We start from the raw sequence: 12,305 nt of genomic DNA on the forward strand, positions 1-12,305 counted from the left end.
ACAAGAAGATTACCACCCTGAGATGCTCCTTTTTTCCTAATGCTACACTTTCGGTTTCTCCGCGCCGCTCCTGGCCGGGGCTTAATTTTAGACTATAGCGCAAATTAGGGGTCTTTCCGCAGCGTCATTCCGTCGTTTGTCTTTATCATTTCCGATTAGCCAGTTTGTTTTGCTTTTCAATTTCGAGACCTGAAACAAAACGAGTCATTTTTTTCTGAGGAATTCGAGGGGAGGAGAAGCACGGGGCTTTTCCGCTGAGCACAAAAAGCTAATGGAGACTTATGACGCTGTGTAATCCATTTTAGCGGGATCATTTTCACGATACCCTCTTAAAGCGTTTTTTTCAATCTGGATAATGGGCACTAAAAATGCGAACTTTATAAGATAACGGCCCTCGACGCTAGAACTCTAGACAAACACTAAAGTGCCCTTTTTTGGCCGCACTTAATGCGAAAATTGGTTTAAGCAAATTATTAGCTCTGGATACCTTTATTAAATTGTGTAAAAGCTATGCTCATTTAATTCTTGTGCTTTTTGGGGCCTTATATAATTGTAAATGTCATATCCACGGCGAAACTGCAAAAATGCGTATCTCGGTTGCGGTGTTACAAAATCTCCGCTCTTATTTATTTTTAAAAGGCGACCAAACCAACATCACGGCTTGAAGTTTTCACAGAATATTCTTCATTAAGAGAGGAAAAATCACTGAAATTTTCAACGAAGACATTCAATGATTTTCCATGTAGAAAATAAAGTATGACAGGAAGTATGCAACGCCGCAAACCGCGGTACGCATTTCTGCAGTTTTAATTTAACATCCACATGCAGAGCTATCTGCTCCGTGTTTTTGTACAAATTCATGTTTTTAAATGCGTTCAATTATTTCAACACCACTGTCTAGGGGTTGCAACCTCATTATATAGAAGGCGACTCGGAAGTACTTATTAAAATCCTATACGTCTGTGGTTCGGTGAGGTATGATGTTCGTTGCATTTATTGGAAATGACATTTTGTGGCTCGCTGCATCAATTGATTCAATGCTACACTTTTATTATCGCTTGCTCGTGCACACTCACTGATACCATCTCCAAAAATTGAAAATCATTAATATCCCAAGTGGCAGCGATCGCGAAAAGTTGCGCTTTGCGCGGAGAATATATTGCGTTTTAATCAACGTCGATGTATTATAATAAAATATTATCGGATAAAAAATTACGTAAATTTCATTGCATTTTGCAATTGAGATAAAATTTCGATTTTATCGGCAGCGATTATAAAGAGATATAATTGCGACAAGATCAAAAATAATCGCTCAGGTGTCGATGATCCACTAAGATGTTGTTGATCCCAGCAATATTATTGCCAGAAAATCGTAAACAAATCTCGTAAACTTAATTTCAAAATATCGTGATTTTTCCTGTGGGAAATGCTACTTGGGATGGTAAACTCTAAGGAAAACATCGTACATTCTACATTCAGTTTATACTTAATTTATGACTCAGGGACACTATTGGGCGAAGATAACTAGACTCTTGATAGCAGCTATATCTTAGCAGGGTTAATGCTACCTGGAGTCTGGCACATGCTGCCATGTAGTCCAAATTGTTGATTAATATATTCATGTTAGTATATCAAAATTAATGTTTTTTTCGCAGCGAAAAATTTACGAAAATGTGCCAAAAACAAATACATTATTTGAGCACATCGATGATTCAGCTGTTAATCACATTTAGCAGAGTATTATATTCGTTTGCTTTTGACTATGGAACACCTCCTCCTGAACTGTCCGCAGAGGAGATCGAAAAAGCTTAATTAAACATGACATTTACAAGGATTTGGGCTACGTGAATTATCCCAAGCACATGCTCCAGGTAAAGGACTGGTATATTGTGATTATTCTGCTATTTTCAGATTCACGAAAGTCCAGCAAATATTATCAAATAAAAGCTTTGTTTTGCCAATAATCCATCTTTAGGGTTGTTATCAGATTTATACGAATTCTTAACAGTTAAAAATGGGTAAAAAATACTTTTCCGTTAGATTTTTTTTAGTCACAGTAATTATGAATTTGAAGAAGTTTTGTGTCCTCCCACTGAAGTACTCCAGGGTCCTATTAAGGGCCTACTAGCACTACTTGGGTCCCTCTCACAAAGTAATGTCGCAATAACTCCATTACAATACACCATAACTATCCTCATTTAAAACAAAACAATAATTAATTTAAAAGCGTTACCTCTAATTAAACATTATAATTAGTAAACTAAATATTTTAGTGTTGAAAGGTAATAGTTTTTTCTGTCTGGTTAAACGTAGACCATGAACCATTTAATGACACTATTATACGTTACTGATACAATAAAATCACAATCACAATCGTTTAATACTACCATTTTTATCATTAGCATCATTTGCTGTGGTTATCTTAGCAATGTCCCCTTCGACTACATCATCTATCAAGGACTGATCATTTTAATGGCTACAAATTCAAATTTAATAACGAGATGATTTAATGTATGTAACAGGTGAATTTTGATGTGCATCATCTGCAGCTTGGTACAAAAATTCCAGACACTGCAGCAATAGTGCCACCAGATACCGTTAACTACACTCACTACGACAATGACGCCTGGTATGCTCTTCTTATGGTCGGTAAGCCCGAACTCTTTCTTTAAACATACATAGCGATTTGAAGTACAAGTAAACATTTTTAAGTCAAAATGAACTAAAATAGTTAAAGTTCAACAACGAAATGCAAACACATCTGTAGGTGGACCCCAGGGCTGGATCAGCCACTGGGCCATGGGCCCTCCTTTCCGCAGACTATCTACTCACATGTTTCCATCTTGTCCCTAAACATGCTGACTTTAAACCTTGGCTTGTTTTCAGACAAAATATTTTCATTCGCTCTTTATCTATATTTCAGGACTTGATTTCCCTGCAACTAAGGATAAACCGTACAAAGCACCTTACCAACATTGGGCGGTTGGTAGTATACACGAAGATCAGTTTCTGTCAGGCGAGTGTTTGATTAACTATGAATGGACGGCTGCACCCTACAAAAAAGGTGAGATCTCTCTTTGAAAAGTCAGATTCGCAGATAACCATTTTTTACAGATCCTTAACTGAAAATTTAAATTTTGTATCAAATCAATTTTTATATAAAACCTGAAGTCTAAAATTTAATTGATGGAAACTTTACACGGAAAAAACGAGTTTAGGGTTGGGACCTGCGCGGAAGGTCCTTGCCCTGAACTCGTTGTTTCCGTATAGAAACCTTGGCAACATTTTGTCCTTCATAATAATTTACAACAAAAAATGAAATGAAATGAATTTAAGGCACTCGAGATCTCAAGGTAATACAGTATTCAAAGTGAAGGGCGTCTCTCAAATACTCCGATGAGCTTCATGGTCTAAAAATGAATGAAAACTGAAATTTTAATGACTGGAAAGCAAGACATATAACAAGACGCTTAAAAGTTGATGAAAGTTGAAGCTGTATTGACTTTCATTATGCCATGAATTGAAACACACTTACTCTCGTGTGGAGTAAATAGAAAAAGAAATTCAATACGAGGTAGTAGACTTCCATCAATGAGATGAAAATCACTTGAGTACTATGAAATGTCCTGCTGATTTTTTACTAGAAGGATACAAATCCTACTCTATTACCGATCACAGTGAATTTTCAATCCCTATCAATATTATAATTCCATGCATAATTTGAGATTATGACCTCTTGCATAGGTAAACATCGCGTCGTCTTTCTCATTTATAGAGAGCCTGATAAGGAGGAACTATGGAAAAATTGGGGAAAGTAAGTATGTTTTGTTTGTTAATACATATTTATAAGACATTAACTCTGTGCCTTTAGGTTTACATCGAGTTGTCTTCCTCTTATATATAAACAATAAGGAAAGGAGACATGATATAAATGATGATATATACATGAACGCCAATAATTAAGAAGTGAAGAAATATGCTGTAAAAGTAGATATTTGGTGGTTGTTTTGTCAACAGTTTACCGTAACCGCAGCCGTAAGGATATTTAGGGATTTCATCCTGGCTGCCTTGGCGACGCGTGTTCAAATGGGAATTCACGCAACTTAAAATTAGGAACTTTGAATCTATTTTTTGGTTGAATATCCGAGGAAATTCCTTAGACCTATGCGGACTCTCTAGTCTCTACTTCTCACAAATTCTCAGTTTTAAAATTACCTTACAAGCTCCGTGTTAGACAAAACAAAAAATATTCCATGATTATCTTCTGAGAGCTTTGGTTACTAGTTTCATAGGGCAGAATTTTCGTATGGTAATAGAACTTTTAAGGCTTTTCTAATTTTAAAATGATTGATATAATTTTTTTTTTTGCTTTTTTTTCAGTAATATTGAGGCGCCAAGAACGTACTTTAATACCACAAAATTCAGCACGAAGTATCGTCTTGGTGATCCCGTGGCAGTGAATTTCTTCATTGCAGACATTAAAGAGGACCATAAGAGTAGGCCCATTGAAGCATCCCCCCACGATTGTTAAATATATATCCTCGACGGTATCGTAATATATTCGCAGGCAATTAGCAATCTAATCGCTGGCAATTTGCAAGCGGCTTACATGGTGTTTCGCGAAATCGCAACAGTACGCATCGACATACTGAAGATTGCAGCAATGCATGACTCAAAAGCATGCTCATAGGTTGGAGCGCCTTCATTTCATAATGATACTCTACGCATTGTTACAGAGTTAGTTTAGTTGCCTGTCCGATCGAAACCCAACCACGGTCTTGAATTGCATTACACGCTCTTAAGAGTATGCCTTCTTTTACGACCATGTTTTACGGAGAAAAATTATGTATTCACTGTAACGGCAAAATAATCAGCATTTCCTTGTTTCTGAACTGTGCACTCTCCCATTTATTCATTTGTGGCTTGCAAAATGCCGGCAATTGTCAATGTCTGCGACAAGTACGGTAAAATGGACTGATAATGATTTAAAAAAAAAAAAAAAAACATTTGTGGCATTAAATAATGACAGTGCAGAGTTGAGCGTGTTCTGACCCTTCATTTAGTGACAAAATTTAGTATACATATTAATAGAGTAATAGCTTTTATACGCTGTGATGGTGTTAAAAAATAAAACTGATGTTTGATACTTTTTACAAAATTGTCTCCATATTAACGTTTCGCTTCCTCCGGATAGTTACACAAATGTGGGTTAACACTAACATACATACAATATTTTTCTTGTAAATTTTGGATAACTTTGTTATTTATGGAAAGTATAAAATTTTTAACGTGTACGTTAAATCTTCGTAGCTGTGGGATGTAGTAACCATAAGTTCAAATTACAATTTAGCTTAATTATTTTGACATATTCATGAAATGAACTATTCTTGCGCTTAAAGGAAATCTAAGCATGAAATCATGAAAAGGGGACCGTTCAGTTCAGGCACGTGCAAGATTTGTGATCCTATCCTGGGTGTGCTTTTGCAAGTAGGTAGATGTTTTTTTTCTTTTTATACCATAAGCTCTCAGGCCCCCTAAATATTCATTTTTGGTAACAGTTCTTGCTACCTTTCTATTGGGCCGATTTCAATGACTTCTGCGGATATCGGCAAGCGATAGTCCCCTTAATAAGTCCACTTTCTTTAGGTTTTTAGAAATACTAGCCGTTCTGGGCGCGCTTCGCGCGCCCGTCACGCCTAGCCGGGGGCTATGCCCCCTGGACCCCCCGGTCACATCGCTACGCGAGTGACATTCGGCTCGCTTCGCGAGCCGATTTTGTAGTAGTTGCAAATTTTTTATCACTATATTTTGAAGATTTCATAGAAAACATTATGAAATTCTCACTCCACAATTAACTTGTAGAATAATAATGGCAGGGCAAGAAATAGACTATATCTTAAAATGGACGGTTCCCACTTAGTAAAAACAGCCAACACCACGTGAAGGTGAGGAACCATCGTTAGCCACTTTTTTTTTTCTTCTTCTTTTCTTTACTTTTCTGAAAAAAATTTACTGAAATTTTAGTTGCGTCCCCTAAAAGGAAACACGGAGAAAAAAAATTGTGCATGGAACCCGAAGCTGAGATCATATGGATCTCTGAAGTTTTCGGATCACGCATCCGAAAAGTTAAGGTCCATCTGCCGAAGTTCGGGTCAGACAATTGAAGTAGTTCGGTATATACCGAAGGTTTCAGGTCACACATCTGAAGTACTCGGTGCATACCGAAGTGCTTCAGATTTCTGACTCGGATATTTAGGAAAAACACAGTAGAGAACCAAGGAAATCACAGTAGAACAGAGAAAAAAATACAGTCGAATAAATAAAGAAAACTATTATCGAAGAAATTCTAATTATTAGAAAGTAATTAGCTGGCGTAATCAATGCGTAGCTGCATAGGAGCATGAGCGAGATTTATCATCAACTGACCGCTGGCCGCTAAGTACCTGGGTGGGCGAGCGACAATACGTAAGCGGTGGCATATGGTTCGATTGACAGAGGAGTGGGGAACGGTCAGACGTAGGGGAAAGGTTCAGGCTGAACCGTTCAGCACAGCGCAGCGTCAGTCACCGGGTGGGGAAGAGAGTCCGGGAGGGGACACTTCCCCTCGAGTGAAATAGAAAAAGGCAGAATCCTTCGAAGTTTATATAATGATGACCCATAGGTTTTTGTATATTGCGTGATAAAGCTGTGAATTGATAATCATCTTATCCCATGCATATTGCACTTCATTTCGATGTAATACATGATAGCGGACAATAACACTTGCCTCACTGTATGAACATAAAAATGGTTGTAGACTGATAACACGGTTGACAAATTCCGATAAAGAAAAGAAACTCCTGAATTTATACAGATTTTTTCTTATTTCTTCAGTTTTATGTTGAAATTTAAACCGGGTTTATACGAAAAATAAGTTAACCACCGGCCGAAACTTTTTTCTGGTGAAATATTTAGAAACAAGATTTCAATTCAAAAAGATTAGTTTTCATTTTCACATGTTTATAATTGTGTCGGCAGAAATCAGGCTTCGATGTGTCAACATGGACATTGCATTAACGGCAAACGTGACACATGTAGTTCAGTGAAAGTATTACTTTTTCATACAGTTTAATAAATTGCAAATACATACAGAGAGAAAAAGAAAAATTAAAAGTATGTTAATTTTAAGTGAACTCGAAGTTTCTATATGTAAGTCCATCCAAAAGCCTTGATTTTGTGCAGGAATTGACTTTTCTCAGTGAAGAACCAGCACAGCTACAAAAGTCCAGCGAAATTACACGAAAATTCACTAGACTGTTTGTAGCTATGCTAGTTTTTCAAGAGACTTCGGATGCGCTGATTTCATATTTATAGGTCTCTGTACATTTCATCCTTATAAATCATTGCACGCTTCAGGAAAAATTTGTTTTAAACCACAGAAAAATAGTGTAATATCCGATAGCTAAAAGTATAAACAGCTTTTCAGACATTGTACCTCTAAGATTTTAAGAAAAAAAGGAAAAAATATCGAAAAAGTCTCGTGAGTTTTTAGATTTAAAGAGAGACACGAGGGATGTAGAGTCTCTTCTTTCTAATTTAAGGTGGTTTTTCAGCTGATGTATAGATTTAGACTACATACGATTGACAGTCCTAATAGAATACCCGTTTTTGATCATTGACTAAAATTCAAAGTGAAAAATGAAATCATATAAATAATATTCTCTTAACGTATGATCATTTTCAATTTTTCATAGTGATATCATCTCCCGCAAGGATGAAAGCTGATTCTTCCACTCTTTCGAGATGGTTCTAGTTTACCATCCATATCATTCATGAAGGCTAATATTAAAGGACAATAATCAGTCACTGGTTGCACCAATTGCATTAACTCAATTTATTTATCAACGCTTCATTATTACGCTCCACAGAACCGCCCTTGGAAACCTCAATGCAAGAAAATGCACCTGATACAATCTTATGGTTTATTTCCGTGCATCACTCAGTGGGTGATTCAATTCCTTGGGGTCTCTTGTTATGATTTTTTGAATTATGGGACACCTCCTCCAGAGCTTTCCGCAGAAGCAATTAAAGATGCTTTGATCAAACATGAAATTTACAAGGATCTAGGCTACGTTAATTATCCAAAACACATGCTTCAGGTAAATTCTACAAGTAATTTTGAGCATTTATGATCTACCAATCCTTTTGCGAATTTAAAAGTCTATGTATTTATGAAGTTTAATTTTTCCGTGTGGAAAAAATCGACAGATGGACACTGGAGGTCATGGCTGGCATTTTAGAAGAGACGTAAATGGAGGGGCTTGGAGGACAAGGCGCATAAGTGCATGATTTTGCTATTTCGAGGTATACGTGTTTGAAATTTCGGAATCCTTATGGCGGAAAGAATGTTCAAACTGACTTTTTGATACTTAAGGGTTGGAATTTGAGAGCGATTCTTTCACAAAATATGCATTGAGACCATAGTTTTACTTGCAATCATTAATGGCTCAATTTTTTTCAAAGCTGCACTTATGCGCATTGTCCTCCAAGCTCCTCGATGACGATTTGGGAAATGCTATCACAAAGGGTCAAAACATCGCATAAAATGTGGACTATACTCCTTTCATTCTCCTCTTTCATTTCATCATAAGCTCAAATCTACACACACACATACACAAATAGTGACAAAGTAATGGGAAGGGCTAACAAAGATAATAAATATTATTTGGCTTTTTGTGGTGTAAGGTGAACTATGAGGTGCATCATCTCCAACTGGGCACTAGAGTTCCAGATTATTTAGCAATTATACCACCAGATGGTATCAACTACACGCACTACGACAAACTTGGACATTATGCTTTACTTGTAGTCGGTAAGTCTAGCAATATAGATCTATCTTACATGCATATATAAGGATCAAAGCTATTTACAAAAGATGTTTGCTGTATTTGGGAAACATGTGAGACAAACCTGCGGTGTAGTTTTTATTCGCATTTGTATTTTAAAATCAGTCAAAGGGAGACAATCCTACAATATAGCAAACCTTCTCCTCATGACTACTTTTAAAACAGTCACGTGACTTTTTCATGTTTCTTTCTACAATGACGTATTGTTGGGCTTATTCTGTTATCCCACCTCAAATTTCGAGGAAAAAAATAAAATAAAATAAAATAATGAACATTGTGCATGGTGGAATATTGCTCTGGAGGACCCATTATGTCCATAATAGCCAAAATCAGACGTTTATATTGAACGATTGAGTTAGTGAATTCATGAAAATCCAAATACTAATTTACCTCCAGACTTTATATTGAGCTTACATTTCTTCTTCACAGTTTCAATAAAAATCATAATATGATTACGCCGCAGGCTTAAGAAATTCGTTTGATTTTTTATTTTAGGACTTGATGTTCCGACCAGAGAAAAACCAAGCCACAGATCTTACCGGCACATGACACTGGCCAATATACCTGAAGACCGGTTTCTTTCAGCTGAATGTTTAGTAAAGTATGAATGGATGGATGCCCCTTACGAGATAGGTGGGTCAGTTTATTTGAGGTTATAGGCATATAAAAATTTCTAAAATTTTTACTGAAATAAATGAATACATAAATTAATAAAAATAAAAATAAGTGTGAAGACAGACCTAAACTCGGTCTTAAGAAAACAAATGCCACAAAATGATCCGAACGTTTTGTTAGTTTTTATTTTCTTTTACTTTAATTTTTAGTCAATATTTCGTTATATTTTGAAGGATGTGTTTTACAAACTGAAAGTTCAATAGAAAATCGAAGTTCCATTGTAATTTTAAAAAAAATATCTCTTAAAATTTTTCACCGTTCAACAAAAAATAATTCTTTAATGACGTGTGTAATATAAAAGTAATTTGATCTAACTGGAACTATGCATCTTAATTAAGATAATTATACACATAAAAAATTCAACTGTGAAAAGTAATGACTCAAAACTTTATGATCAATTTTTTTCCTCTAAAAATGTATAATCATAAAGTTCCCCGTCAAACTTAGCTTTGTCGGTTTTTTACCCACTACAAAATACATTTCCCAGGTCCAGTGTGGAATTGCTCTTTGGCTCTTTGAAAACGACACTCCTCTGGTGCGTTGCAATAAGTGAGCATTCTGTTGTTTCGCTCCTTTACTAAGAAAGTCAGATGAGGAGAAGCCATGAAAAAAGAAAAACTGGGGATATTATATTATTTTAGTTTTATAGTGTGTCTCTATCATTTATGAACTCTATGCCTAGGTTTACATCGTGTGGTCTTCCTTTTGTTTAAACAAGAAGGAGAGAAACCCATCGTTTATGATGAAAGCTCCTTAAAGAGAAGGTAAACTCAACGTTTTTAGTCACCAATTTTCACCCTAAGCTTCTTCCCAGTAAGCAATTTCTCCTCCACGTTCTTCTTCAAAATCACGAAATTGAAAACGTATTAGTATAACAACGTTATTAAATACCTGTAATTACTGTCTACCCTAAAACATGCAAAAGTTAGTTACCAAACTAAAAAGTTAGTGCAAGAAAATCCATTCAGCACAAAATATATCAAAATTACATCAGCGCTCGATTTGGCTCGAGTTTAACCCGATTTTTCTATGAGCGATATGTGTGTGCCAACACGGGCGAGATCCGTTTTTCACTGAATTATGTGTTGACTCTGGGAAATTTTACCCGGGAATCACCTATCATGGGCTGTTAATTTCGTGCCCTATCCAGTGACTCATTATAATATGTTTCCGCGCGCTGATATATCTCAAGTATGTTACTGAAATTTATATATCATTACGTAAATTAGCATAATTTTGCAAAATTTAGCCAAAAAGATCCACTTAAAAGTTTTAGCGATTCATTTTTGCTTTACACAGTTCGTGGTGTAGGTATGCTACAGTTCCTCTCAGAATTAATATTCAGAGATAGGTTATGTCACGAAAAAAGTGCACATACAAAAATAAATCTCTCGAACATGCTGATGATCTTCAGCTAAAGTGACAGTTATTACACCATTTGTGCCATTTCACTCAGCCTGTGAGCCAAGTTTTTATTTCAATAATCATTCCAATGTCTTATTTCAATAATCATTTCAATGTTTTATTTAGCCCCTGGTATGAAACAAGTGTACGGACAAATACGCTGTCCTATTATTATTAGACGTACAGCTATACATTTCTTAAAATTCACTTCTATATTCAAAAAATTGTCTGAGTATATTTCATTACAGTCTGAATTGTCTCTTTTTCAGGGAAATCGATAAGCTTCGGTCCAACTTTAGTGCAATAAAATTCAGCAGTAAATACAATCTCGGTGATCCTGTAGCAGTCAACTTTTTTTTCACACAAATTGATGAGAACCATATAGAAGAGCACTGAATCATCATCAATGGCAAATGTGTAATTTTTGCACGCAATCACATGAAAAAATTAACGGAGCTACAGGAAAAATAGGTCTATATTCCATTTTCTACAAGCCTCTTGATATACCAGGATGACCGCACAAAATACCTTGATTTGCGGGACACATGCTGAATAATAATACTGTGATACATTAGGCCCAGGTTTTTAGGAAAATCATATAAAAACACGTTATATATGAATTGCCTGATCATTATATCTATGATTATTTTACTTTTAACCACTCTTTTTCGTCCAATTTTGTTAAAACAAGTGAATTTCGTCAAAAAAATAGTTTCGAATATCTTATGGTTTCCACAGACTTCTAAAACTTCCTGATCGAACTCAAAATTTTTAGATGTTTTACACATCTTAAAGCTGCCGACCGAGCGAAAGCACCGCATGAACTTTGAAACGTTGCAAAATTTCTTCTATGATAACTTAGAGCTTTCTGGGAAATTTATGAAGTTTTCTTTTGCATTTCGCTCATAATGTCACCCAGTGTTTCTGAACATTCAAGGATAAATATTTGAATACTGTTTCAAAGATTAATGTTTGATCGGGGAAAATGCGGTAACATACGAATTCTTATACGACGTTTTTCCTCTGCAAAAAACTATGCTCTGCGCAATTCGTGGTTTTCCTTACAAAAGAACGTAAATAAATTTCAATGTTGCCAAATTTCCCCTTGCCAATTCCATTTTTATCAAGGGAACCTTGGGCATTTCTAATCGAAAATTTTACTAATTATTCTTCAGATCTCATGCAAAAATAAACAAAATTTTGGATCGAAACTGCGCACTGCGCCGGTGTACTCTTGTAGAAAATTGAATTTTTTCCGATCAATTTTGCAACCTTGGAATGGAGTAACGTCCTTTCGTGCGGAAAACGAAGAATGTATACTCCTTGAATACATGCATGGAC

At 35.8% G+C, this 12,305-nt stretch overlaps 2 protein-coding genes across 8 annotated transcripts; both read left to right on the forward strand.

Moving 5' to 3' along the window:
* Nucleotides 1–2,453: 2,453 nt before the first annotated feature.
* On the forward strand, nt 2,454–3,847 carry LOC140223834 (protein D2-like). Of its 3 annotated transcripts, none has more exons than XR_011899118.1 (3): nt 2,454–2,645; nt 2,924–3,064; nt 3,745–3,847. XR_011899118.1 is itself a non-coding variant. In XM_072295935.1 (3 exons), exons 1-3 carry the CDS (start codon nt 2,620–2,622, stop codon nt 3,816–3,818), a joined length of 225 nt encoding a protein of 74 aa, XP_072152036.1. In that variant the 5' UTR covers nt 2,459–2,619; the 3' UTR covers nt 3,819–3,847. The 3 variants fall into 3 exon arrangements, 2 of the variants coding, with proteins under 2 accessions (XP_072152036.1, XP_072152041.1); XM_072295935.1 differs by having other exon boundaries at nt 2,459–2,629; XM_072295940.1 differs by having other exon boundaries at nt 2,490–2,649.
* Nucleotides 3,848–6,852: 3,005 nt separating this feature from the next.
* On the forward strand, nt 6,853–11,840 carry LOC109040005 (phosphatidylethanolamine-binding protein 2). 5 transcript variants are annotated; one of them, XM_072295945.1, is made up of 7 exons: nt 6,854–7,087; nt 7,908–8,138; nt 8,725–8,851; nt 9,381–9,518; nt 10,243–10,324; nt 11,234–11,402; nt 11,604–11,840. In XM_072295945.1, exons 1-6 carry the CDS (start codon nt 7,031–7,033, stop codon nt 11,358–11,360), a joined length of 762 nt encoding a protein of 253 aa, XP_072152046.1. In that variant the 5' UTR covers nt 6,854–7,030; the 3' UTR covers nt 11,361–11,402; nt 11,604–11,840. The 5 variants fall into 5 exon arrangements, with proteins under 5 accessions (XP_072152055.1, XP_072152046.1, XP_018911302.1 ...); XM_072295954.1 differs by lacking the exon at nt 11,604–11,840 and having other exon boundaries at nt 6,853–7,081; nt 11,234–11,591; XM_019055757.2 differs by lacking the exon at nt 11,604–11,840 and having other exon boundaries at nt 11,234–11,591.
* Nucleotides 11,841–12,305: the final 465 nt, after the last annotated feature.

The sequence above is a fragment of the Bemisia tabaci genome, chromosome 1 (genome assembly GCF_918797505.1).
Source record: "Bemisia tabaci chromosome 1, PGI_BMITA_v3".
Lineage (NCBI taxonomy): Eukaryota > Metazoa > Arthropoda > Insecta > Hemiptera > Aleyrodidae > Bemisia > Bemisia tabaci.

Coding starts and splice junctions, on each gene's coding strand:
- LOC140223834 (XM_072295935.1), top strand. Junction 3,065..3,744: donor GGCTGCACCCTACAAAAAAG/GTGAGATCTCTC, acceptor CCTCTTGCATAG/GTAAACATCGCGTCGTCTTT.
- LOC109040005 (XM_072295945.1), top strand. CDS start 7,031: ATGTGTCAACATGGACATTGCATTAACGGCAAACGTGACACATGTAGT. Junction 8,852..9,380: donor TTATGCTTTACTTGTAGTCG/GTAAGTCTAGCA, acceptor TTTTTATTTTAG/GACTTGATGTTCCGACCAGA. Junction 10,325..11,233: donor GAAAGCTCCTTAAAGAGAAG/GTAAACTCAACG, acceptor TCTCTTTTTCAG/GGAAATCGATAAGCTTCGGT.